This window comes from Pongo abelii, chromosome 21 (genome assembly GCF_028885655.2).
Source record: "Pongo abelii isolate AG06213 chromosome 21, NHGRI_mPonAbe1-v2.0_pri, whole genome shotgun sequence".
Classification (NCBI taxonomy): Eukaryota; Metazoa; Chordata; class Mammalia; order Primates; family Hominidae; genus Pongo; species Pongo abelii.
The window spans coordinates 40,668,091-40,688,174 of NC_072006.2; the positions used below are offsets into that span (position 1 = coordinate 40,668,091).

Sequence of the window (20,084 nt, forward strand, 5' to 3'; positions counted from 1 at the left end):
GTTTGTTTTGAGACGGAGTTTTGCTCTTGTTCTCCAGGCTGGAGTGCAATGGTGCAACCTCAGCTCACTGCAACCTCCACCTCCCAGGTTCAAGCAGTTCTCCTGCCTCAGCCATCTGAGTAGCTGGGATTACAGGCATGCACCACCATGCCCAGCTAATTTTGTATTTTTAGTAGAGATGAGGTTTCTCCATGTTGGTCAGGCTGGTCTTGAACTCGCTGACCTCAGGTGATCTGCCCACCTTGGCCTCCCAAAGTGCTGGGACTCCAGGCATGAGCCACCACGCCCAGCCTGATGTGTTCATTTTTGACCAGGTGGAGAGGGGGCATCCAAGCAGAGGGAATAGGGGAGAGGGAAGGTGGTGTGGAAGGAAAAGACCAGGGGGAGCACTGAGTCTCTCAGTGACCTTGAAGATAGCAAGGTTAACCATTCCTTAGCTGTTTTGGCATCTGCTCTGTTGTCACCACCTCCCCACAGCACGGGTCAGGGTCTGTCACAGCCTTGTGGCCCCACGCACTTCACCTAGTACATGCCCCTGCTGGATAATAAGGTTTGTGTGTGACTGATGTGGGGGATATCTTTGGCCAGTGGTGGCATCCCCTCAAGACTTTGTCTTGAATGAGGGTGGGTAGGGCCTGTGTGTGTCTGTCTTGGTCGTTGCTGTCTTGACCCTCATTCTCCCTGCTCCAGAAATCCTTGCTGATGGAATGGCTAAGGCCAGAGCTAGGGCCAAGTCAGGCAGGGCTTCTGCATTGGAAGGGGCTTGAGAGGGTTGGGGGCTTCACCATCTCACCTCTCCCCTGCCCTTCTCTCATCCATCTGCAGGTTCATCATGCTTAGTGGCGTATAAGAAGACCCCGCCACCGGTCCCTCCACGCACCACTTCAAAGCCGTTCATCTCAGTCACAGTCCAGAGCAGTACTGAGTCTGCCCAGGACACCTACCTGGACAGCCAGGACCACAAGAGCGAGGTGACTAGCCAGTCGGGCCTGAGCAACTCGTCGGACAGCCTGGACAGCAGTACCCGACCGCCCAGCGTGACACGGGGCGGAGTCGCCCCAGCCCCTGAGGCCCCAGAGCCACCCCCAAAACATGCAGATCTGAAAAGTGAACAAGGGACGCTGACCAGCTCTGAGTCCCACCCCGAGGCCGCCCCCAAAAGGAAACTGTCATCAATAGGAATACAAGTAGGGGCTCCTTTTGCACTCTGTGTCCTCAGCCCACTCCGTGCACCTGCCTGCGTGTAATTACATCTGGTGGAGGCCCACTAGGTCTCCTGGGAAAAGGTGGTTTGTCTCTCTATTTTGGGGGATCAGCCCCAAGTGGCCAAACCGAATTCCACCCATAGCCACGCCTCGCTGGTATCTGCCCACACGTGCTGCTGGTCAGCAGCTGCATGTGTTTCTGCTCCTCCAGTGGGTTGTCCCAGTGAATGTAGTTACACTCAGCCAGCCATCTCCTGTCCACTGTTTGCCTGTCCACTGTCTGTCTGTCCACTCCACCCTTTGCCCTGCCAGCTGACCCGTGGGAGGCGGGACTGGCCTAACAGTTCTCTAATCCAAGGTCAGCTCGGGTGCGGAGGCCATAGCCCCGCTTGGCGGCAGGAGCAGCATGGAGCATAGACGCTGATGGGCCAGGGGCCCAGGACCCAGGGCCCTTGAGCCATGGGGGTTTCTCGAGGGGAACTTTGCCCAGAGCCCTCTCGGGCCTTGGGGACAGGTAGGTGGCTTGAGGTACCAGGCCCATGTCATTGAGAAGGGTGATGCCGGTCTCAATGCCTCCCTCCATGGGATAGGGTCCAGGCGGTGGTTCCCCAGGGCTAGGTGGCCAAAGTCAGCAGACCCTCCATAGTCATGGCACACAGCAGGGCAGGTGTGCCAGCTTCCCCTCCACTGCTTCATTGCACTCCTGCATGCACCCGATGTCAATAATCTGTCTTGTTTGCTGAGCTGGGGAAACTTGGGCCCTGCCTTGTAGTTTTTAAGTTTCTCTAAATCCAGATTGAGTGGACTCTCCCTGCCCTGGCTGGACATGCAGACCAAACTAGGGCACATTCAGAGCCATGAGGGAGGGGCAGCTACAGTGGGTGAGGGCGAGGGGGGAGACAGGGCCCCCCCAAGCCCAGGGGGTGAGTCAGGGAGGACGAGGCGTTGTGTGTTGTGGCACAGGCTGCAGGGGACTCCTCCAAGCCACCCCTGAGCAATTGGATGTGGCGCAGCTGATAACAAAGCACTGGAATGCAGGAGCATGGGACACAAAGTGGAGCTTGAATGGAACAGAGAAGGCTTACTGAGCAATTTCTTGCAGTTGCCTGGATTTGTTTTCTCCAAGAGGCAGCTCTAGGCTTCCACTTCCCCACGTATAAACAGAGAGAGAGTTGGCCAGGAGACTCTGCTGTCTGTTTTCTGGGCTTCTTAAGTGTCCAGTCCCTGCCCTGCACAGGTGGGATTCTCAGAAACACAGAGAGTAGCCTGATCTTCAACCCTTGGTCCTGACCACCCATATCTTTGGGCAGCCCCACCCTCTTGCTGGCCAAACCAGACGCTCTTATCTTCCGGGAAAGCCTAAGAGTTAGGACTACCCTTGATTCCTTTCACCCAGAAAATGACACTGAGATAAGGACTCTCTTAGGCCTGTCCTGGGCGTCCCTTTCCCTGGATTCACCCCAGCCCCATTCTTGCTCTCATTGCAGCTCCTTGGAGATCCAGTGGTGCTGCATTCCTTGAGCCGGCTTTTGCCGAGGGGAAATGTGGCTGCATCCCTGTCCCAGAAAGCTTCCCTGGCCCCTACTTCTCTCCACAAGGCCAAGAGACTGAAGAGTCCCCAGTTTCTGAGGATGCCCTGAACCCTTGGTGCCTCATGCCCTAGGTTGAGTGTGGGTTCTCCCTCATTCTTGAGTGATGATAGGAAAGCTGGCCTGGCTGCCCCATGGCCCGGGACCTTTGTCCCAGAGAAGAAAGGCAGGTGCAGGGCATCACTGTTGTCCTGTTCCACTTCATAGGAGTGGAGGGAGTGACAGCTTTCCACTTGGCCCTGACCCCAGTCCTTCCTCCTGCTCCCCAGGGCCACCCAGTGCTAAAGGTAACCTCAGCCAAGTGTGAATAACATCCAGGGACTTTGGTGGCTCCTGTGGGTGGCAGTTTCTGAATCTAGAACTGCTGTCCAGGGTTTGCCCTTAGTGCAGGCGCCTCTGGCCTGCCCTCCAGGCTTCCGCCACAGGGTTCAGGGAGTGATCTTTGCCTCAAGACAGCCGCCAGCTTCAACTACACCAGATAACGGCTGTGGCTTTGTGTGTGTGTGTGTGTTTTCTTTCTCTTTCGTCGTCCTTTTTTTTTTCTCTCTGATGCGTGTGAAGGAGAGGACTAGAAGGAACGGTTCCCACCTCTCGGAGGACAACGGACCCAAAGCGATCGATGTGATGGCACCCTCCTCAGAGTAGGGAAAGCCAGTCATCTCCACCCCATCCCACCTCCCGCCCACCTGCCCGCCCGCCCGCCCGCCTGCCCGCCTCCGCGCGAATGAGCAGTGCCCGGCTTAACCTGGTCCGGCCTCGGGCCCACGTGCAGTGTCCGCATGCCTCGTGTCTGTCTGTCCACACGTCCGTTTGCGTCGTCCCACTAATGTGAATTTCAGCAGCAAGTGTGGTGTTTGTTTTTTATTTTTGTCTTTGTCTCCGTGCCGTTGCTGTCGTTGTCCTTCAATAAGGTTGACTGCATTCAGCCAGTGCCAAAAGAGGAGCCCAGTCCCGCTACCAAATTCCAGTCCATCGGGGTTCAGGTAGAGGACGACTGGCGGTAAGTCGGACAGAGGTGGTGGCTGCTTCTCCCCTCTCCTCTCCCTCCCTCCGCTCTCACCTCTCCTGCTCTCCCTAACCCACTTTTCCTTGCTGGATTTCTAATAACCAAGCTGGGTTTGGGTTGCGGGTGGTGGCCCAGGCATGGGAGGCTGGGCAGGGGCGGGTGGGTGGACAAATGAGCACTTGCTCTGTGAGACCAGTCACCCACGGGGGCCATGGCTGGGCCAGGACATGGCCTCAGCTGCCCTGATGCTGGTGGTCTTCCTGGCCCCACTGCAGTAAACAGGCAACCTTATGACCTTGTCCTTGTGTGTGTGTGCGTGTGGGCTTGGGTGGGATGGGGCAAGGGCTGAGCCGAGAATGAGATGGGGGCTGTGGGACCCGCTTCAGGCGCATGGTGAGCAGATGATGCATCCGTTTCTCTGTCTCCCGTGTGTCCGGGTCAAGGCGGCCTCTGGTCTCTGGCCCTCTTGGTGACTCACTCCTTCCTGTCCCCACCCCATCCACCCCCTACCCACAGAAGCAGCGTCCCCTCTCACAGTATGTCCTCCCGACGGGACACAGACTCTGATACCCAGGATGCCAATGACTCCAGCTGTAAGTCATCTGAGAGGAGCCTCCCGGACTGTACCCCTCACCCCAACTCCATCAGCATCGATGCCGGTCCCCGGCAGGCCCCCAAGATTGCCCAGATCAAGCGCAACCTCTCCTATGGAGACAACAGCGACCCTGCCCTAGAGGCGTCCTCGCTGCCCCCACCCGACCCCTGGCTCGAGACCTCCTCCAGCTCCCCAGCAGAGCCAGCACAGCCAGGGGCCTGCCGCCGAGACGGCTACTGGTTCCTAAAGCTACTGCAGGCAGAAACGGAGCGGCTGGAAGGCTGGTGCTGCCAGATGGACAAGGAGACCAAAGAGAACAACCTCTCTGAAGAAGGTGGGTGCCACATGGATGGTCCTTGGGCAAGGGTAGAAGGTGTTGGCAGCTGGTTCCAGCTGGTGGCCAGCAGCTTCCGAACTTTTGAGTGGGGGTCTCTTAGGTTCTCTTCTTGGACTAGTTTTTGAGCTCCCTTCTTACTTTCTTCGCATTCTTCCATCCACCTATTTAACCAAACCTCTTTCCAGAAAGGGTTGCTGGTGATAGCTGTTTGTTGTGCAGGCTGTGAGGCCACCCACACCTGGGTTTGAATCCCAGCTCCTCCCTTACTAGTGAAGTAACCTTGGTCAGGTTACTCTGAGCCCCATTTCCTCATCTGTGAAATGGAGATAATCCTCTGCTCACTATGTGGGTATGTTGTGAGGATTGAATGTGGCCGTGCATGTAAAGGGCCTGATGACCTGTCAGACACAGAGAAAAGTGGGAGCCTTAATTATGCCTTCAACAACTTCCTTTTTTTTTTTTTTTTTGAGACGGAGGCTCGCTCTGTCACCCAGGCTGGAGTGCAGTGGCACGATATCAGCTCACTGCAACCTCTGCCTCCCAAGTTCAAGCAATTCTCCTGCCTCAGCCTCCTGAGTAGCTGGGACTACAGGCACGTGCCACCACACCTGGCTGATTTTTGTATTTTTAGTAGAGACGGGGTTTCACCATGTTGGCTAGGCTGGTCTCGAACTCCTGACCTCAGGTGATCCACCTGCCTCTGCCTCCCAGAGTGCTGGGATTACAGGCGTGAGCCACCACACTCAGCCAACAGCTTCTTACTGAGTGCTTCCTGTGTGCCAAGTACCAAGGATCCAACTGGGTCTCAACAGGGTGTGAAGAAGTTATGCTTTTATTTTCCACTTAAGTTTCTACCTATATCATGCCAATTTCCAAAAATTCCCTTGAGAAATTAGTTCAAGAAAGTGCTAGACACATGTAGGGAGCCTAGATTCACAGGTGGTTGGAGGGGGATTGGGTGGTGGAAGGCAGGTCCTGGGAAGCTCCAGGCTGTTGACCTGCACCCACCTGGTTCACCTCTCGAGGCTCTGGTTCCCATTGAGCTACTCCTCCACATTCAGGAAGGACAGGTCTTCAGAGTGTCCAAATGGTGTTGACCCGCATCCCATACATGATGGAGGGGGCCCTGAGGACAGCAGCCTTTGATGATGCAGAAGGCTCATCACAGTCATTGTTTTCACTGTCCTCTAGGCCAGTTCCCAGCTTTGATGTCACATCCACTAGTGCAGGGGAACTATTGTGAGGAAAGTACCTAGTAACTTTTTACAATAATAGTATTTTAAAAAATCAAAACAGAGACAAGGATCAGAGAGCATTAAAAGGCTTCTAAGAGAAAACATCCAGCCCACCGCCCTGCCTGGGCCTTTCCCCACTTTCAGTTTTTACTAGCTGTATATTCTGGTATTTGTCTTTATATATCTTTTAAAAAATGTGACTGATTATATTTCCTCTTTAAAATTAATCATCATTTCTATTAATTTCTTGTTACCATTGGCATAGATGAGTGTTTAGCTCTCACACAACCTCTGTCTCCCTTTCTCCCACCCTCTGTATACATCACAGTTTATGGTAAATAGTAATCAGTGTTTCTGTTTACTATGAGTATGTAAATATTGTTTATTGCAGAGCCTAACAGTATATTATTATTGCATTTTCTTCTTTTTACATTTTGTTTTTCCTAAAATGAATTGTTTGCCCTGTTGCCACATTTAAAAAATACACTCCATTTGCTAAATTTAAAAAAAAATTTTTAAGAGACATGGCCTCGCTCTGTCATCCAGGTTGGAAGTGCAGTGGCATAAGCATAGCTCACTGCAGCCTCAAACTGCTGGGCCGAAGTAATCCTCTCACCTCAGCTTCCTGAGTAGCAAAGGACTACCACAGAGTGCCACCACGCCCAACTAATTTTTAAATTTTTTTGTAGGGACAAGGTCTCCCTGTGTTGCCTAGGCTGGTCTCAAACTCCTGGGCTCAAGCCATCCTCTTGGGTTGGCCTCCCAAAGTGCTGGGATTACAGACGTGAGCCACTGCGCCTGGTCAACAATTTCTATATAAATACAAAAATGAAGTTAAAAATAATTTTCCCTCAGAATCTTAAGGGCTCCCTCATTTTTTTTTATGTTTATTTTTTTGAGACAGAGTCTCGCTCTGTCGCCCAGGCTGGAGTGCAGTGGTGTGATCTCAGCTCACTGCAACCTCCGCCTCCTGGGTTCAAGTGATTCTCCTGCCTCAGCCTCCCGAGTAGCTGGGATTACAGGTGTGCGCCACCACGCCCAGCTAATTTTTTGTGTTTTTAGTAGAGATGGGGTTTCACTGTGTTGGCCAGGCTGGTCTCGAACTCCTGACCTCAGATAATCCGCCCGGCTCGGCCTCCCAGAATGCTGAGATTACAGGCGTGAGCCACCATGCCTGGCCACCTTGTATTAATTTTTAAAAGTAATTTTCTCACTTCTATTTGTTCTGTTGTCTGGCTCTGGAATTTCTGTCAGTCAGTTGCTGTACCTGCTGAGTGGATCCTCAGGCTCTCACCTTTTCTTCCTCATGTCTTTTTGTTGGACTTTCTGGAAGGTTTTCTCTTTTCTCTTTTTCTTCTGCCCTGTAATGGCTTTACTGAGATATAATTCACATACCACAAAATTCACCCTTTTAAAGTACACATTTAGTAAACTCACAATGGCACTTAGTGTATTCACAGTGTGGTGCAACCATCACTACTGTTTATTTTAAGAGCATGTTCATTGCCCCAAAAAGATGCTCTCTGCTCATTAGGAGCCGCTCCCACAGCCTTAGGCAACCTCTAATCTTTCTGTCTCTGGATTTGCCCATTCTGGACATTTTATATAAACAGAATCATACCATATGTGGCCTTTTTTTTTTTTTTGAGGTGGAGTCTCGCTCTGTCTTCCAGGCTGGAGTGCAGTGGGCTCAATCTTGGCTCACTGCAAGCTCCGCCTCCTAGGTTCACGCCATTCTCCTGCCTCAGCCTCCCCAGTAGCTGGAACTACAGGCACCTGCCACCACGCCTGGGTAATTTTTTGTATTTTTGGTAGAGATGGGGTTTCACCATGTTAGCCTGGATGGTCTCAATCTCCTGACCTCATGATCCGCCCGCCTCAGCCTCCCAAAGTGCTGGGATTACAGGCGTGAGCCACTGCACCCGGCCCCATATATGGCCTTTTGTGTCTGGCTTTCACTTGGCATGTTTTTGAGGTTCATCCATGTTGTAGCATATGCCAGTATTTCATTCTGTTTTGTTGCTGAATAATATTTCATTTCACACTACATTTTATTTATCCATTCTTCTGTTGATGGACATTTGGGTTGTTTGTACTTTTTGGCTATTATGAATAATACTGCTAGAATATTCATATACAAGTTTTTGTATAGATGTATATTCATTTATTTTGGAGTAGAAATTCTAGGTCAAACTTCTATTTTTGTTTTCCTTTTTTTGTTGTAAAATATATATAACATAAAGTTTACCTTTTAACTGTTTTTAAGTGTGCAATTCAATGGCATTAATTACATTCACAATATTGCGCTACCATCACAACCGCTATTTCCAAAACTTTCATCTAAAACATAGAATCTACCCATTAAACAGTAATTCCCCATTATCCTCTCTGCCTAGCTGCTGGTATCCTCTACTTGCTGTGTCTACGAATTTGCCTTGTCCTTTTGTGTTTGGCATGTCTTCAAGGTTCATCCATGTTACAGCATTTTCGTTTTTATGGCTTCATTTTTATGGCTGACTAGTATTCCATTATGTGTACAATATATACGGCATTTTGTTCATCTGTTGCTGGGCACTTGGGTTGTTTCCACCTTTTGGCTATTGTGAGTAATGCAGCTATGAAGATTGGCGTATTTGAGTCCCTGTTTTTAATTCTTTGGGGAGTGAAATTGCTAAGTTATCTGGTAACGCTATGTTTAACTTTTTGAGGAACGGCTGAACTGCTTTCCATAGAAGCTATACCATTTTACATTCCTACCAGCAAAGCACAAAGGTTCCAGTTTCTCCACATCTTCACCAACACCTGTTATCTTCTGTCTTTTAAAAAAATTCTAGCCATCCTAACGGCTGTGAAGTAGATGAAGTAGTATCTCATTGTCATTTTGATTTGTATTTCCCTTATGATATTGAGCATCTTTTCATGTGTCTGTTGGTCATTTGTATGTCTTCTTGGAAGAAATGGCCAAGGCCTTCGCCCATTTTTTAATTGGGTGGTTTGTCTTTTTGTTACTGAGTTGTAAGTCCTTTATATGTTCTGGGTGCTAGACCCTCATCATATATATGATTTGCAGATACTTTCTCCCATTCTGGAGACTGTCTTTTCACTTTCTTCCTGGTGACTTTTGATGCACACAGGTTCTTTTTTTTTTTTTTTTTTTTTTTTTTGAGACGGAGTCTTGCTCTGTTGCCCAGACTGGAGTGCAGTGACGCGATCTCGGCTCACTGCAACCTCCGCCTGCTGGGTTCAGGCAATTCTGCCTCAGCCTCCTGAGTAGCTGGAATTACATGTGCATGCCACCATGCCTGGCTAATTTTTTGTATTTTTAGTAGAGATGGGGTTTCACCATGTTGGCCAGGCTGGTCTCGAACTCCTGACCTCATGATCTGCCTGCCTTGGCCTCCCAAAGTGCTGGGATTACAGGCGTGAGCCACCGCGCCTAGCTGACGCACAAAGGTTCTTAGTTTTGATGAAGTCCATTTTTTCCTTTTGTTGCTTGTCTCTCCACTTATTTTTTTAAATTATGAGCATATATTAATAAAAATTTAAGATAAACAGTTGAGGCACTGAGAAGCTGACTGGCAGCTTTGTGTGGGCAGGGCTTGTTTTAAGTAGGCTTTCTATGGACCCCTTCTTAGAATAGTGGTTTTAGGCCGGGTGTGGTGGCTCGTGCCTGTAATCCCAGCACCCCAGCACTTTGTGAGGCCGAGGCGAGAGGATCTCTTGAGCCTAGGAGTTCAAGACCAGCCTGGTCAACATAGCGAGAACCCCATCTCTACCTAAAATATAAAAATCAGCCAGGCATGATGGCATGTGCCTGACATTCCAGCTATTCGGGAGGCAGACAAGCAGGGAGAATCGCTTGAGCCCAGGAGGTCGAGGCTGCAGTGAGCCAAGATTGGGCCACTGCATTCCAGCCTGGGTGACAGAGGGAGACCCTGTCTCAAAAGGAAAAAATCATAAGGAAGATAAAATATACTTACTGTTCATTAAGCAGAAGTGGATCGTCATAAAGGTCTTCATCCTTGTCTCCACATTGAGTACGCTGAGGAAGAGGAATGGGGAAGAGGAGGAATGTTGGTCCTGCTGTCTCAGGAGTGGCAGATGGGAAGAAAATTGATACATAAGTACATCTTTGCAGTTCAAATCTGTGTTCAAGGGTCAGCTGTATTTCACCATATATTCAATATAAAATTATTGCAATATCTTATATTCCTTTTCATAGTAAGTCTTTAAAATTTAGTGTATATTTGACTCTTACAGCACATCTTAATTCAGACAAGCAACATTTCAGGTGCTTACTAACCACATGTGTCTAGTAGCTGCTGTATTGAGTAGCACAGATTGAGATAGTAAGCCGGGGGCAGGGTGCACAGATTGCTTCATGCCAATAGGGTGATTCTGTGGGTTTGATTCCCTTTAACTTTCCTTTACTATACTTAATTCTAGTTATTTCTAGAGCAAGAAGATGTTTACCTGTAAAGGAAATTATGTCATACCAAACGATATTGGTATTACCTTCCTGTCTACCTGGGAGGGAAGGGGTCTTTTATGATGTTTCTGGATAACCACACCAGAACTCCTGCAGTTGAACACGAACTCTAGAGGGAGCCCTTTTCATAGCCCTGTATCAGTTACTGTAACTTACAGACAGATGGAGTCACATAGCTCATGTCCCTTATCCAAAATACGTAGGTCAGGGAACTCAGCAGTGCCCACCCACCCAGGTGGCTGCCTGTCTTGATTGGATTTTACATTGCCCTCTTGTCTAAACCTGAAGAACTTTAAACTTGACAATGTTCTTTTCAGATAATTTATTTTTCTGAATTGTGGTTAAATATATATAACATGAAAATTACCATTTCAACCAAGTTTACAGTCTGTGGCATTAAATTCACATTGTTGTATAACCATCACCACCGTCCATGTCTAGAACTTGTTTTGTCTTCCCCAGCTGAAATTCTGTACCCATTAAACACTAACTCCCCATTCCCTCCTACCCCCCAGCCACTGGCAGCCACCACTCTGCTTTGTCTCTATGAGTTTGACTATTCTAGCTACTTCATGTAAGTGGAACCATGCAGCATTTGTTCTTTTGTGACTGGCATATTTCACTTTGCATGTCTTCAAGGTTCATCCATAGCATGTGTCACAATTCCCTCCCTTGTTAAGGCTGAGTAATATTCCATTGTATGTAGAGACTACATTTTATGTATCTATTCATTTGCCAGTGGATAGGTGGATTGCATCTACCTTTTGGCCGTTGTGAATAATGTTTCCTGTCTCTTAAGAATGATACTCTTCATTGAAATTGCAAGGCTCTCTGATTAAATTCTGTACATCCACTCAAGGCCCTGACTTGTGGCCACAAGTTGGTTTTTTTTTTGTTTGTTTTGTTTTTGTGAGACAGAGTTGCACTCTGTTGCCCAGGCTGGAGTGCAGTGGTACAATTTCGGCTCACCACAGCCTCCACCTCCTGGGTTCAAGTGATTCTCGTGCCTCAGCCTCCTGAGTAGCTGGGATTACAGGCACGTGCCACCACGTCCAGCTAATTTTTGTATTTTTAGTAGAGACGGGGTTTCACCATGTTGGCCAGGCTGGTCTTGAACTCCTGACCTCAAGTGATCTGCCCACCTCACCCTCCCAAAATGCTGGGATTACAGGTGTGAGCCACCACACCCAGCCATGGCCACAAGTTTTAAGGTCACCCCTCTTAAATCTGTGAGGAACTCCACCAAGGAGATACCATTCGTAGCTGGGCCTCAGAGAATATCTACAGGCTGGGGGAGAGGAAAGTTATTCCAGATGGAGAGAGCAAAGACACAGAAGCAGGAAGGGCATAACAAGTCACGCCAAACCTAATGGCACAAAACAACCATTTTATTATGGTCATGGATTCTGTATGTCAGCAGTTCAGAAAGAGCGTGGCAGGAACATCTTGTTTCTTCTCCATAAAGCCTGGGGCTTCAGATGGGAAGGCTCAAGGGCTGGGGGTGACATGACATCTGAGGTATGGAATTACCTAAAGGTAGTTAACGTGTGTGCCTGGCACTTAAACAAGGATGACTCAAAGGCCAGGACTGCCAGCCACAGCCCCTATGTATGTCCCTCCACGTGCCTTTGCTCCCTTGCTGCATGGCAGCCTTCTTGCATGGTGGCTCCAGGCCCAAGTGTGTGTTGAACCCTGAGGTTGCATCCTTTTCTGACCTAGCCCTGGAAGTCACCTAGTAACTCTTCCACTGTATTTGATTGGTTACAAGCAAGTCACAAGCCCAAGGCGGGGCTTCAGGTTGAAGGAGGGGAGTATTGGACTCTACCTCTTCATGGGGAAGTATCAAGGTTTTAGAAGAGGAGGAGGAACAAGAGAGATTGTATTCAGAAAACAATCTGCCACAGCAAAGAAGCAGTTACATCCACTGTTAAGCTGCAGTAAAAAGAACAATTTCATATTGAACACTATGTCTACTTTGATACATAGAGATCTAGTTCATTTCTGTTAAATTCATACGCATATACTACGTTCTCTTTGACCATTTTCCTAATGATGTTTCGGGGTTTTTTTTTTTTTGAGATGGAGTTTCTCTCTTTTTACCCAGTCTGGAGTGCAATGGTGCGATCTCGGCTCACTGCAACCTCCGCCTCCCGGGTTCAAGCAATTCTCCTGCCTCAGCCTCCCAAGTAGCTGGGATTACAGGCGTGTGCCACCATGCCCAGCTAATTTTTTGTATTTTTAGTAGAGACGAGGTTTCTCCATGTTGGTCAGGCTGGTCTTGAACTCCCGACCTCAGGTGATCCGCCCGCCTGGGCCTCCCAAAGGGATCATAGGCGTGAGCCACGGCACCCGGGCCATTTTGGTGTTTTCCGCATTTCATCAACACTCTGGTGCATGTGTCTCTGCCGTGACGTGGGATTATTTCTCTGGAGTACTTACCTTGGACAGAATCACTGGATGGGAGGAAACACATATTTTAATAAATTCTGCCTGATTGCTCTCCAAAGAGGTTATATCAGTGTATCCTTACACCAAGTGTTTGAAAGTTGCCATTTCCCTAGTATACTTACTGATACTTGATCTTGTTGGACTTTAAATCACTTACTTGATAAGTGAAAAATTAAAACCAGTCGATTTATTTCACATTTACTTGGTTACTAGAGAAGCTGTGCATATTTTAATTTTATTTATATTGGCCATTCAAACTTTACTCCTGTGAATTACTTGTATACTCTATTCATTCTTCTATTGGATTCTCAGTACTTTTCAAATCCTCTGGGCATGGTGGCTCATGCCTTTAATCCCAGCACTTTGGGAGGCTGACGTGGGAAGATTGCTTGAGTTCAGGAGTTCAAAACTAGCCTGGGCAACATAGTGAGACCTCATGTCTACTACAAATGAAAATTTAAAAATAAACAATTGGCCAGGCGCGGTGGCTCATGCTTATAATCCCAGCACTTTGGGAGGCTGAGGCGGGAGGATCACCTGAGGTCAGCAGTTTGAGACCAGCCTGACCAACACAGTGAAACCCCGTCTCTACTGAAAATACAACAATTAGCTGCGTGTGGTGGCAGGCGCCTGTAATCCCAGCTACTCAGGAGGCTGAGGCAGGAGAATCACTTGAACCCGGGAGGCAGAGGCTGCACTGAGCCGAGATTGCACCACTGTACTCCAGCCTGGGCGACAGAGCTAGACTCCATCTCAAAAAATAAATAAATAAATAATAAAAATAAATAAAAAATTAGCTGAGCGTTGTGGTGTACACCTGTAGTCCCAGTTACTCAGGAGACTAAGGTGAGAGGATTGCTCGAGTGTGGGAGAGTAAGGCTGTAGTGAGGTATGATTGTGCCACTGCACTGCAGCCTGGACAACAGAGTGAGACCCTGTCTCAAAAAAACAAAAAGTACTTTAAAAATCAATTTGTAGTTCTTTATATATATGGATAGTTACACTGTGCCTATTACAATATGACCAATATTTTCTGCCACATTATTGCTTGTCTTTTTTTTTTGAGACAGAGTTTCGCTCTTGTTGCCCAGGCTGGAGTGCAATAGCGTGATCTGGGATCACTGCAACCTCTGCCTCCTGGGTTCAAGCGATTCTCTTGTCTCAGCCTCCCGAGCAGCTGGGATTATAGGCATGCGCCACCACGCCCCACTAATTTTGTATTTTTAGTAGAGACGGGGTTTCTCCATATTGGTCAGGCTGCTCTCGAACTCCTGACCTCAAGTGATCCGCCTGCCTCAGCCTCCCAAAGTGCTGGGATTACAGGCGTGAGCCACCGCGCCTGGCCTGAAGTCTCTTTCTTTTTTCAGTGTTTAGTGATGCAGATTCCATACTTATGCAGGGGTATGTTTCTGGGCTCTGTTCTGTATGTTAGCACAACTATTTTCATTTATTTGTTTACTTAATTTTTTTTTTTGGCGAGTCTGGCTCTGGCACCCCATCTGAAGTGCAGTGGCATGATCTCAGCTCACTGCAACCTCTGCTTCCTGGGTTCAAGCGCTTCTCCTGCCTCAGCCTCCTGAGTAGCTGGGACTACAGGTGCATGCAACCACACCCGGCTAATTTTTTGTATTTTTAGTAGAAATGAAGTTTCGCCATGTTGGCCAAGCTGGTCTCAAACTCCTGACCTCAGCTGACCTGCCTGCCTCGGCCTCCCAAAGTGCTGGGATTACAGGAGTGAGCCACCGTGCCCAGCTGTGTTAATATAACTTTTAATTACCATGGCTTTGTAGCATGCCTTGGTATCTGGTGAGTGCTCCTTCTTTATCCTTTTTCTGCAGAAAGAAAAACTATTCTTATATCTTCATTCTTCCAATATAAATTATAGAATTTGTATATCAAGTTCCTCAGAAAAATTCTGTTGGGATGAAAACTGGAAGTAGAGTGAGCTTATAGATTAATTGAGGAAGAATTGATAACTAAAATATTGAATCTTCTCAACTATAAATCAACTTTATCACTCCATTTATTCAAGAATCCTATTATATCCTTCTATCCAAGTTTGAGTAATTTCTCTGTGAAGGTCTTTCATATTTTAATTTTCATTTAATTTAATTTTTTGAGAAAAGGTCTCACTCTTCACCCAGGCTGGAGCACAATGGCATGATCTTGGCTCATTGCAGCCTCAGCCTCCTGGGCTCAGGTGATCCTCCTGCCTCAGCTTTCCAAGTAGCTGAGGCTACAGGTGTGTACCACCATGCTCAGCTAACTTTGAGATTGTTTTGTAGAGATGGGGTCTCACTATGTTGTCCAGGCTGGTCTTGAACTCCTGGGCTCAAGCAGTCCTCCTGCTTTAGCCTCCCAAAGTGCTGGGATTACACCCATGAGCCACTGCACCTGGCCTCCTGCATATTTTTGTTAGATTTATTCCTTGGTACTTTCTAGTAGTTTTTGTTGAGTTTTGTGAAATTGATCATTTAAAAAATATTTACAGCCAGGTGCAGTGGCTCACTCCTATAATCCCAGCACTTTGGAAGGCCGAGGTAGGCAGATCATTTGAGGTCAGGAGCTCGAGACCAGCCTGGCCAGCATGGTGAAACCCCATCTCTACTAAAAATACAAAAATCAGCTGGGTGTCATGGTGGGCACCTGTAATCTCGGCTACTTCTGAGGCTGAGGCAGGAGAATCACTTGAACCCAGGAGGTGGAGGTTGCGGTGAGCCGAGATCATGCCACCGCGCTCCAGCCTGGGCGACAGAGGGAGACCCTGTCTCAAAAAAAAAAAAAAAAAAAAAAAAAATGCATATTCTAATTAGTCACAGCTAGTAGGTAGAAATGTTTGATCCTTGTATGTTGATCTTGTGTCTGGCAACCAAGAGAATCCAACATGGTTCTCTTGGATTTGCATCATAAATGATTATATTGTTTGCCAAGAATGCCAATTTTGTCTCTCTGATCTCTTTTTTTTTGAGACGGAGTCTTGCTCTGTTGCCCAGGCTGGAGTGCAGTGGTGCGATCTCGGCTCACTGCAAGCTCCACCTCCCGGATTCATACCATTCTCCTGCCTCGGCCTCCCGAGTAGCTGGGACTACAGGTGCCCACCACCTCGCCCAGCTAATTTTTTGTAATTTTAGTAGAGACGGAGTTTCACCGTATTAGCCAGGATGGTCTTGATTTCCTGACCTCGTGATCCGCCCGCCACAGCCTCCCAAAGTGCTGGGATTACAGGCGTGAGTCACCGCGCCTGGCCCCTCGTCTCTCTGATCTTACTGATATCTTGTCCAACTGTATGGCAGGGTGCTTCAGGACAGTGTGGAATAATAGGTCCATATCTCTACTTTGGTCCTCACTGTTATTCACTCAGTGAATATTTATTGAGTACCTACCTTATGCCAGGTACTGTTGTGGCTTCTGGGGATGTTGCAGTGAACACAACAAAATCCCTCCCCTGGTGGGAAGGGATACCAAACAACCAAATGTGGTAAGCAATAACCAGGTGAGCAGTAACAAATAACCAGGAAGGGTAAGAGCAGTATAGTGTCCGCTTGCACAGGCAGGGGCGGTGTTGCTGTTGCATTCAGGGTGGTCAGGGAGGGCATCCCTGGCCAGGTGACCTGTGAGCAGAAACCTGAAGAGAGGGAGAGAGGAAATCTGTAGAGATCTGGGGAGAACTTTCCAGGCAGAGGGAGCAGCACCTGACTGATGGGCACATGCTTGACACACGCAAGGCTGAGGGAAGCCACCAGCGGGCTGCAGCCATGAGCCAGAGGAGAGGGATGGGAGACGAAGTCAGACTGGGGGCGTCTCAGATCACAGGGGTCTCAGAGGCCCTTTTTTTTTTTTTTGAGATGGGGTCTCACTCTTTCACCCAGGCTGGAGTGCAGCGGTGCAATTTTGGCTGACTGTAACTTCCACCTGCCAGGCTCAAGCAATCCTCCCACCTCAGCCTCCCAAGTAGCTGGGTCCACAAGCCCGCCACACCTGGCTGGGAGTTTCACCACGTTGCCCAGGCTGGTCTTGAACTCCTGAACTCAAGTGATCTGCCCATCAGAGGCCATTATTAAAGGCTTGGTTTTACTCCAAGAAGAGCTCATCAGTTTTGAGTGCTGCAACTTGACATACTTTTTTAAAGGATTAATCTGGCTTCTCTATCCAAATGAGAACCTCCATGTACCTTCCATTGGCACACAAATGGAAGCTGGGAGATGAGTTAGGAGGATTTAACAATCTGGGTGAGAGAGACTTTAATGGAGGAATCAGACTGTGGATATATTTTGAAGATAGAACAAGATTTCTCGAAAGATTAGATATGGGGTAAGAGTAAGGGAGCCAAACGTGGCTTGGAGTCTGAGTGAAGAAGAGGATGGCGTTGCCGCTGAAATGGGGAAAACTATAGGAAATGTCGATCTGGGGGAAAGTCAGGAGTTTGGTTTGGAACATGTTAAATTTGATATCCTTTGTTAGACATCAGAATAGAGAAGTCAATCAGGCAGTTGGATATATGAGTCTGGGGATAGGTCCAGTTTGAAGATTCTATTTGGGAGTTACCAGAGTATAGATTAAGATGAATAAGATGAGAATGCCTAATAAGTAGAGAAGACAAGCTATCTAAGGACTGAGCCCAGAGACATGAACACTTAGCGGTGGAAAGGGAGGAATAAACGGCAAGATCAAAGGAAGAGCAATTGGAAGCCACCTGAACAACGTTCTCAAGGAGAGAATCCACAGTGTCAAAGGCAGCTGAAGGGCTCACCAAGCCAGATCTAGAAAGGCAGAGGTCATTAGATACATCAAGGGCCATTTTGGTGGAATGGTGATGGTGGAAGCATGGGTAAGGCAGCCTGATAGAAGGAGGATTAAGAGAAGAGAAAACAGGAGAGTCACTGGAGACCATATGCATGGATTTTCCTGTACAAGGAAGCAGAGAAATGGAGGGATGTAGGGTCAAAGGAGACAGCTGTTTCGTTGTTGTTGTTGTTGCTGTTGTTGTTGTTGTTGTTGCTGTTGTTTTGAGATAGGGTCTCACTTTGTCACCCAGGCTGAAGTGCAGTGGTGTGATCTCAGCTCAATGCAGCCTTGAACTCCTGGGCTCCACTGATCCTCCCACCCCAGCCTCCCAAGTAGCTGGGAACACAGGAGTGCACCACCACACCTGCCTAATTAAAAATTTTTTTTATGTAGAGATGCAATCTCACTTTGTTGCCTAGGCTGATCTCAAACTCCTGGGTTTAAACAGTCCCCCCGTCTCAGCCTCCCACAGTGTTAGGATTACAGGCATGAGCCACCGCGCCTGTCCTTGTTTTGTTTTTTTAATGGAGCAATATAAGCATGTTTATATGTTGCTGAGAATGACCTTGTTAGAGAAAGGGAGCTTATTATGCTGGAGAGAAAACCGGCAACTATTGGGGTTATCCTTAGGTGAGAAGGAATCAAATTACTGCCCAAGTAGAGAACAGATAGCTTCTCCACAGGGACAGGAGAAAGGCCATGTCTGAGGAGAGGTGAGGTGAGGCAGGCGGGAGCAGAGTCTTCACCTCAGGGTAAGGAGGTGGGGAGGACGCGTAGGACGTCTCTGGAGAGCAGATTTGAAACTGGCATCCAGGAGAGAGGAGGCCCACCAGTCACTCCAAGGACCACTGAGATTAGGTGTGAAGGCAGAACTGGAATGGGGGAGGGATGCGTCCATCCAAAAGATGAGCTTGGGTTTACTGTTTTCCATTCATTGCATGTCTGTATCACACCACTTTCTATAAAATGGTTTGTCCATTTCTCCTTAAAAAAACTTTTGCTTGATATATTTTGAAGATATTGGATGGATCAAGTTTAGAATTGTAATATTCCTGGCAGATGTTCACTGATCCATTCTGTTTTTCAGAATCTATGTTTGTGTTTGCCTGGGAGTCATCTTATATGTATTATGACTATTACGGTAGCAGACTTCCTTTAATTAGTGTTTGTCTGGTATATCTCTTTCCATCCATTTACTTTTTACCTTTCACTGTCCTTATTAATCATGTCTCTTGTAATCAGCATATACCTGGATTTTATGTTTTATCCAGTTTCCTGATTTTTAGTTTAGAAATAGGTCATGTAGTCCATTTTTACGAGGTGATTTCTATATATTTAGGTTTATTCTTACCATGCTATTTTGGGGGATTTGTGCTTTTTAAATGTATTTTAATTTATTTATTTAAATAGAGACGGGCTCTCACTATGTTGCCCAGGCTGGTCTCAAACTTCTATCTAGCCTTAAGCAGTCCTCCCACCTGGGCCTCCCAAAGTGTTGGAATTACAGGCATGAGCCACTGAGCCCAGCCTCCTTTTCTGAGGTGTCTTTTTTCCTTTCTTCCCTTCTTTTGGATTAACTCCTCTCCTCACTCCTTTTACAAACCCTACTAGTTTGAGGCTATATTAATTGGGATTACATTTGCCTACACATAACACTAAAACATTTCTAAAAAGTGATTTAAACAAGACTGTTTATTTCATTCTCAAGAATGTCTGAGATAGTGATGGTGGAGCCACAGGCTTTTTTGTTTCCTTGCGGTTTGATGCCATTAATTGGCTTTCATTGATAAGATCTTCTCAACTGTCAGGGTGCTGCTGGATCCCAGCATCCTAAGTGCATTCCAGCCAGCAAAAGGAACCGACAGCAAAGGAGAACAAGCTGGCCCACGCACTGCTTCTGCTTCCACTGCTTTGGCCAGAATTTAGACATACAACTATGCATATCTTGCTGCAGGGGAGTCTAGGAAATGCTTGATTCCAGGCTATGTGCCCAGTTAAAAATAAAAGGTCCACACAGATCACTTGTTTTCAGAAGCCTATGCTGTGCTTAGTAGACAGTGTGCACATTATAGAGTTGGCATAATGCTAACAACAAAAATCCTTATTCTAATCCTGATCCTAGTATAACTTGTTGTAGGATTCTAGTACTTTGCATGCCATGCCTCAGAGTTTTAATGTGGCAGTACTGGCTGGGCACGGTGGCTCATGCCTGTAATCCCAGCACTTTCGGAGCCGAGGTGGGTGGATTGCCTGAGCTCAGGAGTTTGAGACCAGCCTGGGCAACATGGTGAAACTCCATCTTTACTAAAATACAAAAAGTTAGTGGGGCGTGGTGGTGCGCACCTGTAATCCCAGCTACTTGGAAGGCTGAGACCGGAGAATCACTTGAACCCGG

The 20,084-nt window shown here is 47.6% G+C and overlaps 1 protein-coding gene and 1 long non-coding RNA gene across 4 annotated transcripts in view; one reads left to right on the forward strand and one right to left on the reverse strand.

The window, feature by feature from the left end:
- Window positions 1-825: 825 nt before the first annotated feature.
- DLGAP4 (DLG associated protein 4) overlaps window positions 826-20,084 on the forward strand; it is a gene marked incomplete at its 5' end in the record, with an annotated part of 31,207 nt that continues 11,948 nt past the window's right edge. Inside the window, 3 exon segments of the mRNA NM_001133849.2 lie at window positions 826-1,187; window positions 3,706-3,794; window positions 4,317-4,729. Coding sequence (NP_001127321.1) covers window positions 4,339-4,729 — 391 coding nt within the window.
- Window positions 5,362-20,084, reverse strand: part of LOC103888795 (uncharacterized) — a 76,234-nt gene continuing 61,511 nt past the window's right edge. For 2 of the 3 annotated variants that reach the window (XR_008517148.2, XR_010138750.1), the window contains exons 3-4: window positions 9,948-10,050; window positions 5,362-7,328 (exon numbers count right to left, since the gene is read on the reverse strand). This is a non-coding gene — a long non-coding RNA (uncharacterized LOC103888795). The remainder of the gene's footprint in view (window positions 7,329-9,947; window positions 10,051-20,084) is intronic. The other variant, XR_008517151.2, reaches the window with a different exon arrangement.